Source organism: Pagrus pagrus, assembly GCF_965226575.1.
Source record: "Pagrus pagrus genome assembly, chromosome: 9".
NCBI classification, from domain to species: domain Eukaryota; kingdom Metazoa; phylum Chordata; class Actinopteri; order Spariformes; family Sparidae; genus Pagrus; species Pagrus pagrus.
The window spans coordinates 22,758,876-22,780,946 of record NC_140193.1 but is presented as its reverse complement, the minus strand read 5'-3'; the positions used below and the strand labels follow the sequence as shown (position 1 = coordinate 22,780,946).

Here is a 22,071-nt window from a genome sequence, read left to right as displayed (position 1 = left end):
ACCCTTGTTGTGGGGAAAAGGTCGATACAGCTGCATGATTGTGACAATGAAGGAATGTTTTAGAAAAGGATCTGGATTTTATAGGAGAAATATGATTGGCTCCTGTCGGGGCTGAATTTCTGATGCTTTCTAATATACTAATGATAAAATACACTGTCAAGCTGCTGAAGGTTGCTCTAACATGCTTTATAAAGCAGTTTGCCCGCACTGACCTTTGTAGAAAATAGGCTGTGTCTCAGCATTATCCTATTTTATTAAAGCATTTTCGAGTGAAAACTTTGCTTACTGGTAAAACGTGCGTACTGGTATCACAGAGTGGTTATAAAATCCAGATTTGATCCACATTAGTTTGAATCAAATGGCTGCTTCATATATTTCCTCCTCCTTTTCTTGCTCCTTGATCCAGTTCACATGCATGCACTCATCTCCTCTCTGTCCTTTTCTCTCCTTCTCTTGCCCACCCTGCAGTCCTCATATCCAAGCAAACACTCTCCCACAGCTCCCAAAGATACAGCCCCCTCTGTTAGAGACCCCCCCTCTGGTGTTCGCCCCAGTAGACCCCAGCTCGGGTCCCAAACTGGTCAAATGTGAAAAATGGCCCCTCCTGGGGCGTCAAGACCCCCGGGAGCCCCCAGACCCCTTTGACTATGAGAGCATTAACCCTGACTTGGAGAATGATGACATGTTTGCCAGGCGAACCCTGGCCTTCCAGTCTAACACAGACTTGGCTATGATAAAGTCTCACCTTCCCGCCAAACGCCGTCTCTACACGTCTGAGCCGCAACTCAACATCATCACCCAACGACACGTGCACGGCGGCACCGAGGAGGACGATTATCCTGATATCGAGAAGGACGATGTGGTTTATCGTAAGGAGAAGACCCAGCAGGTTCAGCAACAACGGCCACTCTCAGGAGCCCCTGACAACTATGCCCCAATGCCCATCCCAGAGCCGTGGGCTCTGCCTCCTGATCTCAAGGCCAGACTCCTGTGCCCCCCGTGTCCTCTGACCCAGGAGGCAGCAGCAAATAAACAGAATCAGGTTGAGAGGGAGACACATCCTAAAACAGATGACATGCTTGTCAGGAAACTTGGAGTTTGTTCTGAGGAGAGTCAAAGCTCACTGAGAGGCCCGTCAGCCAATCAGATGCCCTCAGTGCCCTCTTCCTGCAGCGAGGGCGACCTGCAGAGAATGCAGGCGATCAGGGAAGCCAGTCGGCTGAGATATAAGAAGAGGCTTCTGGTGGAGAGGCTGGCTGCTCTGAAGTTGTAAAAGCAGATTGCTGTTACAGTGCCTGTTGTGTGCTCCTTACTTTGTTGACTTTTTTCTGCAATCCTTTGTGTTGTTATTGTTTCTGTGAAAACGATTAAGTGCCATTTCAGTCTTGGAATATTGTCTGTCTGTTGGTGAAGTGGTCTAGACTGCTTGTTTTGAATGGCTGGACTAAAGATCACAGTTGAGCTCTTCTTTATGAAACCTACTAGGTGCCTTCGGCATTCACTGGGTCAGTCGTGAGTACTTCAACACAAACCGCAATGAAAAAACAGCAACAGCTCAGAACTTTCTCTTGTTTTAAATGTTTGTTACTTCAAAATGGAATACGTCGTTTTCAAGTGAGAAAAATCTGTAATGAAAGATCCTATGATATTGTCACCATATGGCCATTGATTTTAGTGTTCCGCATGATGGCAATATGGTTACTTTACACATGGTATGTAAATGCTGAGTGGATGGGCGGACTGTATTGAACTCACTGCTGCTGTGTTTTTGAAGTGTGATTTTTGAACAAATCTCTGACTTTGTTTGGTTCATCACGAGCACTGTTAAACAGACCCAAATTCTGCCTTATATCTTTGGTTTTGTTTCCCTATCAGACCGAGTTTGCCTGTGAATTGACAAAATATTTAAGCTTAATAAAGAAAATAAGACTTCATGACCTTGTGATGGAATGCGTTGAAATGACCATTTGTTGACCTCACCCTACACCTACAGTAACATGGATCTGACTGTACACACAGTACAATATTGTTTTTCCTCAGCACTGGGAACTTCACACTGACATGTAAAGCTCAAAGTGCAGCAGCATGAGAGTGTGGAGATATTCAAGCTTGAGTAATATCCAAACATACCGTCCTGACAGAAGGGAGCGGGACAATTAAACGTAGTCTTGTCTGTGGAGCCGACATGAAAGCTGATAGAAATTCCCCACTGCTCTGAAAGAAGATGTGGACTCCATAGTAACCTGAACACAAATCTGTACCGCACTGTGTTTGCACATGAACAGACACACACAAGCACAGACAAAGCAACCATTTAACCTGAGTCAAGGCCATCTGGATTTACTTCACTTCCATATGTAAAGCCATGGTTCCAGTGACATCATGTCGGAGTCGCCAGAAAGGCAGCATTGTTTAGGGAAAGATGCATGTCTGCACAACTCCCCAGCCAACTGTCAGGGAAAGGAAAGGTGATACTGTGCTGTAAGCCTACTATAGACACACTTTAAAGGAACAGTTCAGCAGAAAAAATTTAATTGGGTCATTATCTACTCACCCCCACGCTGATGGAAAATAAAGTTCTGTAGTCCACAAAACATTTCTGGAGCTTCACAACGAAATAACCTTGCAGCATTCACGTAACAACTGAAGTAGATGGGGATTTTTTAAAGATCTTTATAAACAGTCAAAGAAAAAGCCTCAAGATCCCAAATTGATTTGAAACAACATTATTTACACCCTGTTAAAGCTGAAGTCTTCAGTGTAGCTGCAAAGCTAAAAGCATTAGCTCTGAAGTGGGTGCACAAGCTTAATTGTGCATCGAGGGGGTAAACAACATCTTTCTGTGTGTGAAGTGAAAACCAGCAGAGTCATGTTTTAGCTGGCTGTACACACATTTGAAGCCAAGCTGCTTTCAGGGTCTATAATTGGCTTCAAGCTCTTGACCAGACTCACTGTCAAAGGCCCTCCTGCAGAAATGTGACTGTGTTGTCTGTGGTTCTCTCTGGTTTCCTAGACAGCACCAAACGCAAGAGAGTACGGACGGGTGAGTTGATACGGGCTCCCAGGAATGTGGCACGTTTGCATTCGCTCTGGCCTCTTACAGTCGTACCTCGCTGCCCCCTGCTTTTGTGCTGCTGTTCTCACCCTCGAGCTGCTAAATGCTGACACACAACACAGAGTATTGTATGGCACAGGGCCAAGTTCAGGGTGATGGAGGGGAGGGGGAATTAGTTGCTCCACAAAGCTCTATTGACAAAGCAACAAAGTGAAAAGATGCATACAATAGCAATACGCTGGGTGCTCTACCTAACCTCCAGTAAGTCCCAGTGAGAGTCATGACGGAGCACTGATATACTGACTGAGCATGAGACACTTGTAAATCTTAGCAGGTAAGTGAAAACAAAGAGTGCGTTTTTCTAAAGGCTGCGAGCTTTTGAGCGACTTTGCTCTTCTGCATGACTGGGAGGGCTGTGATACACGTTACTAACCTGCCAAGCTTACGTTACTCCACAGTTTTCTGTGGTTGACCCGTGTGCTGTTTGTAGACTAACACTTGGATACAGGTTGAAGGTCTAATGCAATTTATTTTCAGCATCGGCGCCAAATATTTGTCATGGTACAAGGTGGAATTGAATTTGACTATTTGAATTTTGCACGTTTGTTTTTTTCTACAGCTTATTTGACAGGATGGTAAGAGATGGTGCATGCATACTTGGAGTGGAATACATATATTTTAATATTTTCTTACTTTTTTCCCCTTGTGTAAAGCTTCTGCCAGGATAAGCAAACTAAACCCCACCCCCCCACTCCGCCCCTGCTGATGCCCAGGGCCTTTTTTAAAAAACCTTTTCTTTCCACAGGAGTAAATCAACAAGCGACATACAAGTCGACCCCAGCGTCCTCCGGCAGGTTCGCTTCGAAGAGCTGCAGAAGCATCGTGAGCAGATAAAGGAGACCGAGGATAAGTGGCAGGATGTGAGTATAACACGGTACACCTAACGCACACTAACACTGGAGGCTATCTGTTTGCTCCCCACCATTCTTGTTAAATGAATCAAGACAAGCCGACTCTGGGAGGTGGATGTTTTGTTCCCAACACAGACATGAGAGGTGAGCGGCTGATCTGTGGGATCTGTGCGGCACTCAGGAGAGCAGGTGTTGCTGTACAGTCCTTGGCCACAGGGTGAAAAGAGAGCTGTTTAGATAGAAGCCAGAGACAGAGGCAGGCACCGATTGGTGCAGCACTGCCCTCTGGCTATGGACTGTCCTCATTTCCAAATCAGAGTGTTTATGACAGGAAACACGACATACTGTTAATATGAAAAATATAATTAATGTGAACTGGTGTTATGATGTAAATAGGCAGATGATGTAAGACAGAGAGCCTAGAATAAAAATAACCTAATCCTTATAACATTAACTTGGGGATGCGTGTAATTCCCGGAAACTTATTTTCAAAGGGCAGTGTTGCTCCAGTTTTAAACACCCGCATGATCCACCGCAAGAGCTCATTCTTTGGTAGAAACATTAAGACTTAGTTAAGTTAGTTATCCACATACATATGACAGTAGTGTGTCTGTCAGCGGTCTGATGGTGTCATGGCAAAATAATGGAGTCTTAAAGCAGCATTTAGGTCACACAGTCCCAAATACACAGGGGAGGTGAGCCGGGAGGAGCCTAAAGCACACAAATAGAACACCTTCAAATGTAGTCCTTTCTTTTTTGTGTGTCTTTCTCTCTCCTTCTCAACTTCGCTCCCCTCAGCGGTTCAGTTAGCCATGCAACACAACCAGTCAGAAAATACCAGCCTGTTTTATCTGTAGATCTGAGAAGATTTGTTACGAAATGGGGCATGAGGTGATCTGGGCTTACTTTTGCTGCAGGACCTGAGCAAATGGAAGAACCGGCGCAGGAGTGTCAACTCTGATATAGTGAAAAAGAAAGAGGAGAGGGAGAAGATAGAGCAGATCACATACAGCGGCAACAGCAACAGAAGGTCCAAGACCTTCAAGGAGATGCAAGAGGAGAGGTGAGTGAAAACACACCTGATCAGGTGCTTTTGATAGAGCGAGGGTTGTGTATCATGATATTGTTAGATTTAATGCCATACAATTTTTTATTTTCTGGTCCTGGTTTTTACACACTGAATTTGTTCCTCTGTTGCACCTTTTTTTTTTACCCTCGGAGGGGGATCCTTTGCTAAGGTACAGAGAAAAGGTGTGTGAGAGGTTTATTTGTGCAGCAGTGAATGAGGAGACTGTAATTGTGTCTTCATTCAGTGTGAAAGTGTAATCTAACCATGGCTTACACCCTGCCCCCTCCTCTCTCTGCCCTCCTCTTTTCAACCTGTGTTCTTCTCTTTATTTCCCATCCCCTTTCATCTCTCTTAAATTGCCTCCCTTTCCATCCTTGTCTTCAATTTTTACCCATCACTGTCCGACTTTTTTTCCCTATTTACCTCTATATCCCATCCCTCTTATCCTCCTCTGTCCGGTCCACAGAGAAAATAAAGGAAACAACAGCGTTGGCAGTCGCCTCAAATCTCTCTCTTACCTGGACGACGACGAGGACGTGTTTGAGAAACCTGTCGTTCCCCCACGTACCCGAACCCTTCCTGCCAGGAGCTACACTATTGACACTCCTTACACTTCCTCCGAACCCCCTGAGCCTTCTCTGAAAGAAGACGAACCCCCTGCTGCTGCACCAGCTATAGGCAGGGCCGCTTCCCCTCCCACATCACGGGGAAGTGAAATTTTGGACAGTCCTGCAGGCAGCGACGCCACGACCACCATCACTCCCACCAGCTACAGCTCTTTCCACAGATCCCAATCTCCAGTAGCTGCACCTTTACCGAGGAAGACAGAAGACACTAACACAGTCAAGACCGCGACCGTTGTACAAGAGGTGCCCAAGCCGAGGCGCCTATTGTTGGGCAAACAGGCTGAAGTGGAGGCTGAGGTGAAGGCCCCTTCCTCTGGTTCTCTGTACAAACAACAACCACAGCTCAGCTCAATGGAACCCAAGCCTCCCGTGGTGTCTCGGGTTTCCGCCTCCCTCCCCAGGAGCTACCAGAGATCGGATAGCGCACGCCTAACCTCAGTTGTTGCGCCGAGGCCCTTTGGGACCCAGTCGTCCCGCCTCAGCTCACTTCCCCGAGCTTTTCCAGTGAGTACTAGATAATTCTACGACTAAATACAAAGTAGCAGTGTAGCAGAGAGGATATGGACAGGAGGAGACAGTGTTTGCTTGGCAGTAGGGAATCTTTGCCTTGTTAGTCAGGTAAAGTGTTATTTGTTTTGAGTGCATCAGTGTTAGCCAAGAGTCCGATCTGATTACCGTGTGAATAATGGATGAAGCTAGAGTTTTTATAATGCTAAGTTGACTGCCAGAGCTGCTATTTTAAGCCTCCCTCACATTCATTACTGTTACAGTAAATGTAAATTTACGATTGTGAACTCTTAAAGACATTCACGCTTACTGAAAGAGTTGACAACACATTCATCAGCTGATTTCTCTCTGTTTTAAGTTCTTTTACAGATTAATTATTTTGGGATCGACAGCTCATCATTTTACTACTACTATCTAACTTTCTAAAAATCTGAATTCATCCTGAACAGATGGACGACCCTCACAAGCGTGTCAACGGTGACGCCGATGTTTCAAAGAAGCCTTCTGTGCCGAGCCGCTACCAACAGTTCATGACCTCTGAGGACGAGGCTCAGTCCAGCTCGGCCCACAGCAGCGAAGACGAGGAGGAGGATAAAGACGTGACCACAGCGAAGAGCATCACCTCTACTCAGAGTGTCTCACCTGTCCCTCCTCAGGTCAAGAGTGAACCCCCAGTCAGTCCTGCTCCAGCCAAAGAAACCAGCCAGGTACTCATGTTACCTGCTGTTGACAAAACAGATCAGCTTGTATATTGAGGCGAAAATAATCCACGTGTTACACCTTTCTTATTTAATACCTACAGTGCGAACAGTCATTCAATGTATTTTTAGCTTTGTGGTAAATAATAAGTGAACCCACCAGTCATTAAATCAAATCAAAATTAAGCTTCAGCCTCTTTTCTTATGTAAAAGTTGCTTATTTTCAAGATTGCTTCACTGCAGAAATTAAACAATAGCAACAGGTTGGCATTTAATCCACAGCCATAAATGATTAATACAAGGTTTTCTTGCCAAAGCAGGCTGGCATACTCACAGACACACAAGCCCAACATGCTGAGCTCTGGAGTAATGGAAAGTCAGGACCACATTTCTGCACTTGAAGCCGTTGTTGTTCATCTCTACTCACCTGTGTTGTTGTTTGGTTTCCAGGAGAACTACTGTGAGATGCGGGTCAGCCTGAACCAGAAGCCCAACAGCAGCAGAGACTTTGGCTTCCAGGCAACCTGGGACTCAACAGGAGCTCGCGTCACATCCGTACAGCCAGGTAACAACAGAGAAATGAGAGGAATACCTTCAAACCAAGGGATTATGGGTAGAGCTTTATTCACCTTCCAGTATAATGTGTGCACTTCAGCCAAATTGGCAACGGCAACATTCCCAGTGGAAAAACATCAATTGGTCTCACTCTCAGTAAAGCTGACTGATGTATTCACACTTACAGTACAGTGGTAATATTGGAAACCAGTGTGCAGGCTGTGTTATATTTTACAGCCAGGCACGGCTGGTTAGGTGTCAGCAGGGTTTCGAGTCCATTGCAGTGGCACTGCTAGACCTACTGTATGTAGGGCAGCATCTATGTGGGTCAGATCTGCTGGGCCTGAGCCTCTCTTTCTACTGAGATTTTCCCACCATCACACTTCTCTTGAAATTTAGGAACGTTTCAGTAACACTTGTCACACACAGAGCCTACATCAATACATGGGGACGCATCTACTTACTTCAGCATAACTTTGTTTACAACATGTCAGTCTTGTCAAATCATCCATTGTGTTATGTGAACTCTTTATATTTAAGAACGATGCGCATTAATCGACATTTGTAAATGTGCTGGCGTTGGCCAGCTGGCAAATTTTCAACTGCAGTCCTTTGGCAAGATGTTGAAAAAACATTGAAGTGACAGCTTAGGAATAAAACCACACAAAAGACAATATCATGCCAAGTTGAGAACAAAAGCAACGGTATGAGCATAGAGCATAAGAGTACAGCACAAATCATGCAAAGCAGCAAGAAGAAGCAAAACACAGATGCAACAGTACGATGACCACATCCACTGTTCAGCAGACATGCAAAGCAGTGCAAAGCAACAGAGCATGAATGAGCTACTGTTATTAACCACATTATCCACACATGCAGCTACGCAGAGCAACGAGGCAAAGGAACGTACTAACAAACAAAGTACTGATCTTAAAAGGATGTTTGTAGAAATTGCTGGGTAAATGGTAAAATGTTAAATCCCACGTTAAACTTGTAATCAATTAAGAGCAATTAAACATAAATATAACTGCAAAATTATGATACCATTGTAATATAACACTCATTCAAATAGTAATTGATTAATAGTCTTAAAGTTTCCAATATTAACTGTACATAAGTATCAAATGTAATTTTCTGGCAACACAAGTAAAAGTAAATCATAGATACATTTGTGTGTATGTATACTGTATACTATTGGTCGACTGACTACCCATCTGGCCAATTAATAGAGCCAATATTCAGCATTTCTCCAATTACCTGACTCAGTGTTTTCTTTATCCAGCGCCAATAAAAAAAAGTTAGTATCTAAAGTTATCAAATAAATTAATAAATCAAATAAAACATTTGCCTCTCAAACTTAAGTAATGTACTTGAGTAAATGTACTCAGTTACATTCTATCACTGAATATGTATTCTGTCTTTGTTTCAAAGAAGAGGCAGTTTGTGACAGTAGCTTTCAGCATTGTTTAGTAGCTGTCACACCAAATACGCTGTAAATTTTTGCTTGCATTTCCATCTTAAATAATACAGATAAAAACTGAGACTCCTTTGAAAACAAAGAAACATATAGGTCATTGTCAAAAACTTAAATCAAAAGTTAAGAAGAAGAAAGACATTTTTAACAATGAACATTATGTGTGTAAGATTCTACTGGTGGGAGTCATTTAAGTCTCCACAGTACAAATTCTCATATCACAATAATTTCTTGGAAATTCAACTTCAGTGAAACGACTAAAACAACCACTGTTTGATGATTAAAAGCAAGAATAATGGCTCTTTTGACTTTGAGACCTTGTGATAGTCACTACAGTGGTACAACTGGGTACATTCTCTACTGCCAATGACCCTCTGTCCCTCCCTGTGGTTACAGGCAGCCAGGCTGAGATGTGCCAGCTTCAGGCCGGAGACGAGGTGCTGACGGTGAACAGGCAGCAGGTGGCAGAAATGAGCTACACAGACTGGAAGTCCTGCATGGAGGAGGCTCTGCAGGAGGGCAGCCTGGTCATGGATATACGCCGTCACGGCAAGAACAGTGAGTCTGCGAGTCTGAACGGTGTGTGTGTGTGTGTGTGTGTGTGTGTGTGTGTGTGTGTGTGTGTGTGTGTGTGTGTGTGTGTGTGTGTGTGTGTGTGTGCGTGTGTGTGTGTGTGTGTGCGTGTGTGTGTAAGAGAGAGAGAGAGCGGGAGATGAATTGAACCACTTTAAGGGTTGCATTCCTGGACTGACAGTATTGCTTATGCTGCTTGCGTTGCTAAACAGTTTTGACACTTGAAATTGGTCCGTAAACTATTGTGAAATCATCCATGAATGATCTCATGACAGCTGGTGTAACTTTTTTCCCCGTCTGACAAGGGAAGACTGTTATTGTGTTGACCTCGCTGGATTTTCTTTTTTCTTTTTCTTCCTGTGTGTGTTTTTCTTGTCCTTGTTTTTCCATATTCCTTTCTTCCCCCTTTTATTTCTACTGGTTGTTTCTGCTGCCTTTTCTCTCTCATCAGCACTCTCCTGTATATCCATGCATACCAGCTCAGGTCCACTGTCCTCTGAGTGTGCTGTTTTCACAGTGTTAGTATAACAGGCTTACTTATTCCAACCACGTCAGTGTCCCCTTACAGAAATAATAAACCACCCGGAGTAGCTCCCTTGAACTAACACACAGTAATTGTCGAAATAGTTTAGTGGTTGTGAGCCTGTTAGAAACACTGTGTGTGTTTATGAAAGCTTTAATAGGCTGCATGGCTGGGGAAGGTGGTTTCTCTGTTTCCCCTGCTGCTCTCTATAACAACACCATCACAGCAACCTTGTCCCCTGCTTCATAGTGGCCTTCATGTACACTAAAAAGACATTCTTTGTTGAATGTTGGGTGTCACATTCACAGAACAACTACTTCACACACACTGGCACAGAAAAAAACATGTTTTTTATGTGCAAACACATTTTTGCCATTGCATTGTCTGCATGCAGACTGGGACAGAGATCAACCTTCCCTGCCATTTAAAAGCCATAAGACCATCAATCTGACCAGTACGGATCATCCGATACTTCTAGGTTCCTCTGACACAAACACCGTCAGCTCCAGCCTGGATTTCACCTCACGCCATTCAAGGGAAACGCTGCCATCCAAAGAGGCCTCCGCCCACCCAGTTGTCGTAAGTGACCCAGAATCACCCAGGTCGACTCAGGTGTGATCAAGTTTTAGTCTTGTTTTGTTCCCAGTCGAGTGCCTCTTTAATGAGTGTGCACCCTGTCGTGTCTCCCTGCAGGATGTGGCTTCAAACGGAGTTAATGGAGGTTTCCCTGAGGAGATGGTGACCAGGAGGAACAAAGGTAAAGAGCAGGGCGCACAATCAGAAAGGTTATGAAATTGATCCTGAGGACTATTTCTGTACTGAGCACACCAGTAGGGGGTGTCATTCTGTTGACTTAGTTTTGGAAGAAACTTTTTGCAAACACTCGACCGCTGTGGATAATACTGATGACATTTACTTTGTTATGTAACAGAATGATGTAACAAAACCACACTGAGACATATGATTATGAGATATCTTAAAGGGACAGCTCACCCCAAGATCAGAAACACACATTGTTCCTCTTACCTGAAGTGCTGTTTATCCATCTAGATTGTTTTGGTGTGGGTTGCAGAGTGTTGGAGATATCAGCTGTAGAGATGTCTGCCTTCTCTCTAATATAATGGATCTAGATGGCACTCTAGCAAAAAAAATAATTTGAATCTGGTTCCTCAAGATTAATCCACAAGCTTGTTGTGACCAGTTTCATGTAGGAACTATTTTCTTTTTGTATCACTGCGCAGGAGGAAGCGAGTTCAGCTAACTAAGCTAATTGTTTACTTCCCGAGCAGCCATACAGTATCTGTGACGAGCACAAGCCCCTCGTCCATGAGCAGATGCTTGCTCTCTCTGTGTGGTGAGATGGTGTAGTTTGGTAGAAAGAAAAAAAGTTCCCACAAGAAACTATTCACAACAAAGTTTGTGAAGTATCTGGGTCATGATTTCTGGAAAGAGACATTGTCAAATGTATTTTTTGGCTCCACAAGCCGAGTGCAATCTAGTTCCATTATATTCAAGAGAAGGCAGACATCTCTCTGGCTGATATCTCCAAAACTCTGCAAAAAATAGCACTACAGGTAAGAGGGAAAAAATATTTTGGAGTGAACTTTGCCTTTAAGCGTTATCTACTGTATGTATAATTCATGTATTAGTAATATATGGTAATATATCCCCCTAGTGAAACTTGTTTCTCTCCTGTACTGTGCCTCACTGTATCCTGTTTTCCATCTCTCATGTAGAGTCAGAACCCATATCTTTGAAAAACTTAAAACGGAGGTCAGAGTTTTTTGAAACAGGTAAAAAAAAGTGCTGACCGACTTGGGCTTAATGGCTGATAATGATAAAGACATCTGTGTAGTCTGGTGGCTGGGTTCTATGTGCTTTTGTCTCGCTGAATTCCTCAAATTTCCAATGGACTTTTGCATGTTTCCTGTCAGTCACAGCCTCATGTTTAATTGACAGGTTCCCTATTATCAGTTGATCATGAGCTGTCAGGATTCGAACTCCTCCATGGCTCTGGTTTGGAGCTTTTTTTGACAGTCTTGTCTGGTGCCAGAGCTTAACCCTTGTGCTGTGCCCCCTTCCCTCCTTCAGGTGGCTCAGGGTCCAGTGTCAGTGCGCTGGTCTACCTCTGTGGTAAACAGGGTTGAGTGTGCAGTGACCTCCTCACCTTCGCTTGGTACAGCCTGGGATGCTGACATGCTTTTTAAACCAAGGGGGTCTAGAGATATTTTGGGGAAAATTTGAAAATGTTGCAACTTATTATTTTTGAAGAGATGACATAAAATAAAATAAAAATTTAAAAAAAACATAGTCTGGACAGCATGTCAACACTCCATGAGCGTACCAACCACAAACACAAATCTTTGAATGTTGTGTTCGTGGTATTTTGTGAATGGTTTAACACATTGTTACACTCTGCACTTTGCTGCGCATGAAGTTAAAAGCCTCCTCGTGCTCTCTTGGCATGCAGTCATTGAACCGTATGTTAGTCTTTCAGACTGGCTGTGCTGTACTCGTGTGCATGCTGCTGAAATGTGTGTTTTTGCTTTCAGTTTGTGTGATCTTGTCTTCACAATCAGATTATTGATTTTCCTATTCAGGGCTGGCATCCAATGTAAATGTCAACAAGTGGGTGATCTTGAATTGAGGGAATCAATAAGTCCTAGTGGGTGAAATTTGACCTTTGTTTCTCGAGGCTTGTTGAAAAACCTCAATTACTGTTGTGGTTTGAAATGTCATTGTCGATGATGATTTCTGTACTTGAGTTAAAAATCAAGTTGAAACTTTAATAAGCCTGTCAGCTTTGTGTTGCTATGGTACATGGCCTCGCGGTTGACTCTTTGCTCTGCCTCTGCATGCCGCAAATATTGACTGGATGATTTTCTTTTCTTTTCAAGGAGGATCAGAGTCTGCAATGCCAAATGTGAGTAGTGTTAGCAGTGCACAAAAGACACTTTTTATCTCTTTTGCTTTTGCTCTTATTGATAAAATGACAACATCTTTAAAAGCAGTTACAGCAGAGATTACAAGCCCAGACCCAGTGATGAATCTTTCAAAATGGAGAAGTAAAATACTACTGGTCTAAGAATAAATTGTGTTCCATATTGTCCAAATTGTTATTCAAATTGACATGACTCGACAATACCACAAAGTGAGTCAGGATGTCATACAGCTGACAGCTGATGTGATGCAGTTGCCAGATATTACAAGAACACTGAGTTAATATAAGTGCTCCCAAAATGTTCAGAGGCATATTCGCATTATCAAGCTTTACTTCATAACCATCATCAGGAGCAGGTAGAGGTGTTGGGAAACAACAGCCAGTAGACACTTGCTGATTTCTGGGTGGCATTAACTAGTTTGATGATGACACTGTCTACTAGACTGACTTTACATACATGTGCATGTGTGCTGCATGTGTATCGTCTCTGTCTGCAGATACCTGTTCCTGCAATCACTCCATCATCCAGCCGCTGGTCTTGGGATCCAGAAGAGGAGCGCAGAAGGCAAGAGAAATGGCAGAAGGAACAGGAGCGCCTCCTACAGGTACATAGAGGCACTATCGTACAACAGTGTTGTCATGTCACAATATACACCGAGTTTATTATGTACATTAATCAACCCTGCAATAAATTGTACTTTCATAAAGGTGATGATGTTCAGTTTTTGTTAAAATTGTCTTCAAGAAGTGTCAGTGTACTGTGACTCTATAGTTTGCAGAGAATAGAAACTTATATTTTGTCTCAGTTTTTGCTTTTGTTTTATATCGTGAGCCACGGACAAACTTTTTCTAAATGTATTTTTGAATATATTTTTGCCGCATTCAGTTGCATATTAATGTATTTATTTAATGAGACATTTTATTATTTATTCAATTTTGGCAGTTCGAGTCCTCCATATGTACAGCAGGTAGCACTCCATCCGTACAGCAGGTAGCACTCCATCCATGCTGTAGCTGTATCTAACAAACTGGCAACCCAAAACACAGAATAAAGCAACCTCACAATCCATTTAATCTAAAATACCCATATGGAAATCTGTCGTGTGCCTCGTCTCACAATGAGACACAGAGGCACAGAGCTTGAAATGACAGGCTAGGAAGTCCTCACAATCAATGCGGACAGCTCCTAATAGGCTCAAAACTGAAAACTTTACAGAACGCTCTGACAGCTGAAAGCAAAGCATCTGTGGAGCATTGGGCTTAAATGTAGTAGAGTCCTGTCAAAACATTTTTCTGAGGATCTATTTCTGGATGGAGATCAAAGGTGTCCAAGCAGAGCGCTGATGTAGCCGCGAAGGCTCGTTACTCCTCCAGTCTTAGTCCCTGTTGGATACACGGCCTGATTTTATGATGTGCCAGGGAGACTTCCAGCCCTCGGCGAGCTTCTCTTCTACAGGTTTATCAACTTTCAGGGTGGTTAGAGAACTTGTAGGTGAGCTGAGAATAATCTGAAAACGATACAGCTACAATATCTATGTTTAGCATTCTCGCACCCTATTACTTATTCTTCCCACCAGCTCTAAAATTTGGTCGTATAATTTTAGATCTGTGTAGAGTCTTTGTATGTGTTTTGTTTTTTTAGGTTTGTGCGTGCGTGTGTGTGTGTGTGTGAGAGACTGTGTGCATGCATGCCATTTAATTGCATGCCCTTTGACCTCCCTCCCTTTTCTCCAGGAGAAATATAAGCGTGACCAGGAGAAACTGCAGGAGGAGTGGCTGAAGGCTCAGCAGGAGATCACCACGAACGAAGACCAACAAGAGGTAACAAGAAGCATTTTAATTTGCATAAATTATAGCCTTACAACTGAAAAAGTTGGAGAATATTAAAAGATGGCCATATGTTCTGAATCAAATTATCTAGATGGGCTTCATTTAACATAGCATTTTTCTAGTTTTAGCGACCACTGAAAGTGCTTATGCAGCATGTGGCAATTTAAAATGCAGATCCATTCATCGTGAAAGCAGAACAATATTTAATAAAGTGGACATTCACAAATTGAGACACAGTGTGTGGCTACGCTTACTGTAACGACCAAAGTCTTTCCAGCTCATAGTTTTGCAACAAAAACTCCCCATTGATTGGAATTGCAAATTACTTGCTGGTTGTCCCCTCGGGGAATGACACAAGTTACTCCACTATTGTTGCAGTTCCTCCTGAAGGTTAATAAGGCTCAGATTAGTTAACACCATCATGTGTTCAATGCTTCCTCTTATCATCTCTCCTTCCTTCTCTTGCGGCAGCCCGGGAGCCTGGAGGTGAACAGCCACAGCTTCAGCCCACACTCACCCCTCTCTCCAGTCAACCGGCCCACCTCTCCTCCGTGGGAAGAGGAAGAGAGAAAGAGGAAGGAGGAGCTGGAGCGCCAAAGGCAGGCAGAGGAGAGGAGGAGGAGGGAGGAGGAGGAGCGGGAGCTGCAGCGTCTCCAGGAGGAGAGGAAGAGGAGAGAAAGGCAGCAGGAGGAGGAGAGGAAGAGGAGGGAGGAGGAGGAGAGGAAGCGGAGGGAGGAGGAGGAGGAGAGGAAGAGGAGGGAGGAGGAAGAGCTAAGACAGCAGAGGAGGAGAGAGGAGGAGAGGGAGGAAGAAAGGAGGCGGCAGGAAGCCTTCGAGCAGCAGCGCAGAGAGCGGGAGAGAGCCTTCGAGCAGCAGCAGCAGCCGTGGTCAGTAGAGACACTGCTCCTCCTCCTGCTGTCCTCACATTTTACTCACCCTTCTTCCTCATTTGTCCACCATGTTGACAATAACACATTTAAGTGTACAACATAACCTGCTTTATTGTTTGTGCATTAACACAAGTGCAACTAATATGTTTGCATGTGCTTTGTCATCCAACTTTGTGTTGTAACCATCCCCCCACCTCTCCACACACATCAGGGCTGGTGGCTCCTATAACTTTGACAATGTCCAGCCTCCACTGTCCTTTGAAGATAGGTCAGTACAAGAGATTCAACAAACTGCATCTGCACTCACACTTTTAAAGATAATGCTTCTTTCTGCATCCAACTAATCTCTTCTTACAACGCATACTTTTTATATGATACATGTTTGCTTCATACCCAACTTTATGTAATACAGAGCAACAATGCAATGCAACAGTTTATGATATTATTATATTATTTCAGAATAATGAGTTGAATCGTTGGGAAACATTTTATGTTAGGTCCTCCAATTTAGCATTCATAAGCACAGTATATTATATGCCTAAGTTGAATGGGTGGGGCTTAATCAGGAAGTGGGTGTTGCTTAAACCAGGAAGTTAAGAAGGGTAACTGAAAGTTGTTCATTTGAGCCAGAAATGTATTATTTATTTATTAAAAGACTTTCTACAGAGCAGCCTCAGAATTTCGCTTCAGATCAATGTTTTTGATCACAAGAGTAAAGATCTATTTACAGAACAAGTCATTTATAAACTGGAAACCATCTAAACCAGCAGCCCCGGTGGTCCAAGGCTCCTGTGCTAGTGGTGTTAACACCATCACTGCCCCATTGCTTCAAACTCAGTCTGGGCATAATTGAGTCAGCTAATAGTACCACATGGCTAACTGCGCTAACTAGCTAAAGGCAGCGGCAGTTTGCAATTACTCTGGTGATATCCTGTCCCATATTTGTCCAAGTACAGTATGAATGCAACATGTGGCTTTTAAATGCTAAATAGGGGGACTAAAGAAATGTTGCTTTCATGTTAGCCGCTTCACGTTTTCAGCTCCTAGTTCACCTTTTCTGAGTTCTTCATGTAATTATGTACACCAGCAGGTATTTTGGCAGCACAATTTGTTGTTGTACCAAAACTGCCAAAACATTGTGTCACAAGCATATAATCCTGCCAAGCGCCAACACCAGCTCCTAGAACAATTTGTCACTCATGTGCTCATGTAACCTGAATATATATACAGCAGGTAGCAGTTCACTACATACATAATTTATCTTGTTTATTTATTCATGTACTGCCTTTGAAGCAGTAAATCATGTTTTTATCTTGTCATATTTTCAACACGTTTTTCAGCCAAAAGAAAAACTGTTCAGATATTCTCTGCCTTGTTTCTTGCCAGCTGCATTTAAAGTGAATCCTTCAAACAGCGTCTCTTTATATTAGGTGACAAGTGCTGCAACAAGTGGGTTAGGCCTCTAGCTGAGATCAGAATTTTCCTTGAGTTTGGTCAGCCATCAGCACTTTCCCTTATAACTGTTTCTCTATTATTTCGATAACTGTTTTCAAAACTGTAACTTTATGTTTGTTTTTTTCAATCAGGCCCTGACATTTATTTTCTGTTGTCTGACAGGATGAAATCAAAATCATCTCCCCAGCTTGATGAAGAACCTCCTTGGAAAGGTTTGTTTTCTTGATTCACTGTTAGTTAAAAGCTATTCTAATTTACCTTCAATGTAAAAAGAAGCAGACTGGATGAATGTCTCATAAATGACTCCATGTCCGAATGTTGTTGCACATGTATGTGGGCTGTACTCCACCGTAGGTGTGCATATGCAGCTGGGGGGCATGGCTCACTGGCTGCTGGAAGAGCAGTTGAGAAGTGCGCGTGACAGAGAGGCCCAGAGTCAGAGGGCTGCATCTGAGCTGGAGATGGAGAGGAGAAACATCCTCAGTGCCATGAGATACAGAGAGCCAGAGAGAGGTGGTGAACCTCCGCCTCTGTGTTCAATCTGAAACACAGTCAATTATGACAAATCAAAACTGAGAACTGTGTGATTAACAGCTGATGATTCAAATTGTAAATCAGTCAGTTTGCCAACTGCAACAACAAAAACAATGAACTAATTCATTGCAGCATTATTCCTTCTATATTTTAATTGTAATTAAAGACATTGGTCTAATCGAACCAGACCTGAGAAAACATCATCACAATCTCAATCTTTCTGTACCATTTTTACCAATTTCTCCGCCCGTTATCTAGTTTCGACTTTCCAGAAACTTTTCATTTCCTCCAGCATCATTTTTACTTATCTGTCCCCTCCGTGTGCAGCGACGGGCAGTGGAGTGGGTGAGAGGAAGGGTCAGCAGTCCGCGACGCAGGCAGAAGCAGAGCGGCAGCAGATCCTGAACGAGATGAAGAAGAAGACTCCGCTGCTGACGGACAGCAGCTGGATCCGCCAGCGCGCCGCCAGCACAGTCAAGGAGCCTGAGGTGCCGCCCATGCGCAGGTAGAGCCTACACAGCTTTTACAGGAGGAAAAAAATCCATCTGTGATGTGTGATGGTGGTGGTCGACTATTTACACCTACTAATATGCTGTTCTGTTGTGTGCTGAATGAAAACATTCATGAGTCTGGCTACCACTCTCTGGCCTTGGATCATTTGTTTGGATTATTTAACAATCAAACAATTGCCATGGGTACAGTTGGTAGCCATTTTAAATGCCTCTACTAACCAGCTAACATGGGTGTGGCTTGGGCTGGCTTTGCAGAGGGGAGTCTCTTGACAACTTGGACGCCTACAATCCCTGGCGCTCATCATGGACACCCAGAAGTAACACTAATATCCCAAACTACAACCGGCCTCACTCTGCCCTCTCCGGCAGCTCTTCCTTTTACGGTGGCGGCTCAGGGGCCCAGCGGCCCGCCTCCTCCACTCTGCCTTCCTCCCAGTCCATGGGCTCCCTCCGAGGCGGGGCAGGAACCCCCTCGTCCCCTTGGTCCCGGCAGTCACCGTCCCCCTCACCCTCTTCTCCATCACCCACCTCCTCTCCGGAGCCCAGGCCTGAGGCAGGCCCCCCTCAGCAGCGCAGCAGGTAAAATCAACAATGCTGCTTCGCATAACAGCCCCAGCAAGCTGCCTCTAATATCTTACTGGTATACTGGGATTTATCATCATAGTCCAGGTTGTGTTGTTAAACTTTGGATGGGGAGTGGTGATAAAGGGAAGCTGAACCTAAATAGTTTTCACTAGTTTTACTTTTGAATGTATTATAACATGATGTTCGTTTGATATTGTTTTATGTGACATTCAGTTTACACCTGACAGGTCACACTCTGGTCTTTGCAGTGTGTTTTTACAGATTCCCTGTTTAATTTCACTTGCACATACAATCATTTTTCGAGTTCATGTTTTTCTGTGTTCAAGTGTTGTGAAGCGACAGTCTGGCACCGACATTTTTAAGGGACAGCTCACCCCAAAATCAAAAATGACATATTTTTCCTACCTGTATCCTACCTGCTATTTATCATCTAGATTGTATTGATGTGAGCTGCCAAGTTTTGCAGATGTCAGCCCTAAAGATGTCTGCCTCCCCTCAAATATAATAGAGCTAGATGGCTCTAAGCTTGTTGTGCTCAAAGCACCAAAAAAACATTTCATGACAACAAATCATGACCTGGTTACTCAAGATAATCCACAGAGCTTGTTGTGGGCAGTTTCATGCAGGAACTATTTTGTTTCTACCGAACTACAGCCAGAAGTGCAGAATTGAAACATTAATGGTGTCCTCCTCAGCTCAGCTGTAACGTTAGCTAGCTTAGTTAGCAAGCCTCTTGTACATGAGTAGATGCATGCGAGACCATTTATAGTCTAGAGAAGGCTGACATCTCTAAGGTCGATATCTCCAAAACTCTGCGACTCACTCACGACAAGTAAGAGGAAAATTATGTATTTTTCATGAGGGGTGAATTCTCCCTTCAGGACTTAAGCTATCACGACTTGATGTTTTTTGGCCGAATTGTTTCCATGTCGGCATTATGATAATAATAGGTTGCTAATAATTTTACTTTATGCTTGTCCCAAAAAAGTTTAATTAGGAAACATTAGTAGAGAAATGATTTTAGCTGACTGAACAGTTTAATTCAAAATGCTAAATAATAAATGTTTTACAGGATGATTTGGTTGAGCTTTGATCACAGAGGAGCTCCTGTTCCATATTAGCAGAGGACGTGATTGGCCGTCATCCAAAATTAATATTTTACAAAAGGCCAATATTGGGCGGATTTGTTACTGTAGCAGACAAATGATTCATCAGTTTAACCCTTCTGTATACCAGTGTGAACATGTGTTGTGTGTGTGCATTACATACATGTGTCGTACATGCATGTGTGTGCTCGGTTCTCCAATCACAGCTGTACGTTCTATAATCCAGGTCAGTGAGTGGCAAGAAAATCTGTACGTTCTGTGACAACCCGCTGGGAAAGGGAGCAGCCATGATCATCGAGTCCCTCGGGCTCTGTTATCATTTGAGCTGTTTTAAGGTGAGAGCTGAGCTCCTGTCGTCCAGGAGCACGCCATCGGCACACCTCGGCCGATCCTTCAAAACTAACCTGACCGCTCCAGTCTCTTTTTATTACTAACCTGGTGAATCTGAAGGTCCCGATCCGTTGGTGCTGAGCCAAGTAGATTTTCTGTGCCAAAACCTGCAAGTCAAACTAATCGACCCCTCACTTTGTTTCTTTTCTTTACTAATGCTTAACTCTCGTTGTTGATCCCTCCTGGAACTTTGGTCACCTCTTGATTGCTCTCCTTCACCTGAACAGTGATCCACCCTCTCAGTCTTGGTTCTTAATTCCTTTACCTTCATTTTTCTCTCCCTACACACACTATCAAGGGGCTTCTGTCTGTCCTCCTTCTTCCTCCTTTGGACTTGGTCTAGTTTTAACAAGTTGAGTAGCTCTTTAACTCTTCCTTTTCCTAAACCTCCTCAGTGTATCGACTGCCTGTCTGACCTTGGAGGATCGGAAACAGGGGCGGAAGTCAGAATACGAAACAAACAGCTCTACTGTAACTCCTGCTACATGCGATTCAAAAGTGAGTGCATGATCAGTCAGATTGTCCAGATGATGTGTTGTTGTTTGCTGTCTTCAAGTGTAATACTGCTGTTTGTTTTTCTTTCAGCTGGCCAACCAACCGCTATGTGACGTGACCATACTGCAGCAGATTGACGAAGAAACTACTTGCGACAACAACCCATGAACATTAAAGCGAACAGTGACGCCACTGCAAATAGTTGGAACACTTGGTTTGGGATTAAAACCGCTGATGAGAATTATATTTGTGTTTTTCCAGTGTGTGATTAAGAGGGTAAGCTTGCAAAGAAGTTATCTCCTTTAATGTGTTTATATCATATTAAGTATTACAGTTGTACAAAGTGTAAGGGTTCTGCATGCACCGGAGGTTTTAAATGTTTTAGTTACGATACTAGTCAAATCGTTAAATTGTCTATAAGACCATCGAGGCAGATCTTTGTAATGACCGTCATTGGGACAGATTTTAGAGAGTTTAAGGGGAACCCCGCAGGATCATCTCCTCTTGTTCACGCTTCTTTTTCTGCTTGTGGTATTAACACGTTTCGTCGACCGAGCTTCTCTTATCATGTCTATGTGCCTTTTTCGTTTGTAACAGGGAGAAATAATTCAGACTATTAGAATTCTTTCAAAGTATATTTAAAACCGTCTGCTTGGATAGCACTTGGAGTTTTCACTGATAGATGGAGGATTGTACACACTAGCAGGTTTCCGTGTGAAGAATATATCATATCGAATGGAATTGAGGCAAGCAGTAACATTTGTAAATAAAATGTTGAAACGCTCATCTCGTGTGTTTTTGTGTGCTTTTTGCCACAGTGTAAAATTACATAATTCTTTGTAATGATATTCCAGCAGATGATGCAAGGCTTTTCCTGCCTCTGTAATCAGAAATCATTAGACTCCTCTTTCCCTGTCCGTCCCTCTCGCTCTCTGTTTCTCTGTTGCTCCACAGCCATAATGAAAGGAATTTCAATGAGCTTTTGTGCAAAGGTCCTTCCTGCTCTGTGTTCTCCAAAGCCAATTTGTCATGCATATTTCATTCAATGCGCATGCATTACGTTTGATTACACTTTGATAAGCTATTTTTCCTAATGTATTCTGTCATTGTGGCTTTTTTCATGATATCATATCTGCATAAACATATATTGAATATTCATACGAGCAGGGACGCCCCTGACTGTTCACTTGGCATCTCCCAAATGCATTTTAAACAGCAAGGTAAGAAATTGTCCTCATTTCCCATAAATGGAAATAACCCCAATTGAAGCAGTGTATGGAAATAAGTTGGGCCGAGCAGAAATTGGCTGTATTCTTGAGGTGAAGCACAAACAGCCCCTGGA

General features: G+C 43.3%; 2 protein-coding genes across 4 annotated transcripts in view; both read left to right on the top strand.

The window, feature by feature from the left end:
- The window catches only part of LOC311262031 (LIM domain only protein 7-like), a 53,699-nt gene extending 32,184 nt beyond the window's left edge, over nucleotides 1-21,515 (top strand). For 2 of the 3 annotated variants that reach the window (XM_084361142.1, XM_084361143.1), the window contains 21 exons: nucleotides 3,014-3,043; nucleotides 3,861-3,975; nucleotides 4,884-5,029; nucleotides 5,502-6,165; nucleotides 6,618-6,875; nucleotides 7,317-7,431; nucleotides 9,292-9,453; nucleotides 10,386-10,570; nucleotides 10,685-10,748; nucleotides 11,728-11,784; nucleotides 12,889-12,914; nucleotides 13,430-13,537; nucleotides 14,667-14,753; nucleotides 15,234-15,649; nucleotides 15,864-15,920; nucleotides 17,270-17,319; nucleotides 17,969-18,146; nucleotides 18,409-18,732; nucleotides 20,071-20,179; nucleotides 20,630-20,732; nucleotides 20,820-21,515. In XM_084361142.1, coding sequence (XP_084217268.1) covers nucleotides 3,014-3,043; nucleotides 3,861-3,975; nucleotides 4,884-5,029; nucleotides 5,502-6,165; nucleotides 6,618-6,875; nucleotides 7,317-7,431; nucleotides 9,292-9,453; nucleotides 10,386-10,570; nucleotides 10,685-10,748; nucleotides 11,728-11,784; nucleotides 12,889-12,914; nucleotides 13,430-13,537; nucleotides 14,667-14,753; nucleotides 15,234-15,649; nucleotides 15,864-15,920; nucleotides 17,270-17,319; nucleotides 17,969-18,146; nucleotides 18,409-18,732; nucleotides 20,071-20,179; nucleotides 20,630-20,732; nucleotides 20,820-20,842 — 3,277 coding nt within the window. In that variant the 3' untranslated portion in view covers nucleotides 20,843-21,515. The remainder of the gene's footprint in view (nucleotides 1-3,013; nucleotides 3,044-3,860; nucleotides 3,976-4,883; nucleotides 5,030-5,501; nucleotides 6,166-6,617; nucleotides 6,876-7,316; nucleotides 7,432-9,291; nucleotides 9,454-10,385; nucleotides 10,571-10,684; nucleotides 10,749-11,727; nucleotides 11,785-12,888; nucleotides 12,915-13,429; nucleotides 13,538-14,666; nucleotides 14,754-15,233; nucleotides 15,650-15,863; nucleotides 15,921-17,269; nucleotides 17,320-17,968; nucleotides 18,147-18,408; nucleotides 18,733-20,070; nucleotides 20,180-20,629; nucleotides 20,733-20,819) is intronic. The other variant, XM_084361144.1, reaches the window with a different exon arrangement.
- Nucleotides 27-1,934, top strand: LOC311262032 (LIM domain only protein 7-like). Its single transcript, XM_084361145.1, has one exon. The coding sequence runs from the start codon at nucleotides 359-361 to the stop codon at nucleotides 1,271-1,273; it is 915 nt and encodes a 304-aa protein (XP_084217271.1). The 5' UTR covers nucleotides 27-358; the 3' UTR covers nucleotides 1,274-1,934.
- Nucleotides 21,516-22,071: the final 556 nt, after the last annotated feature.

Bases quoted from the DNA above. Each gene is read 5' to 3' on its own strand.
- LOC311262032 (XM_084361145.1), top strand. From the start codon at position 359: ATGGCTGCTTCATATATTTCCTCCTCCTTTTCTTGCTCCTTGATCCAG.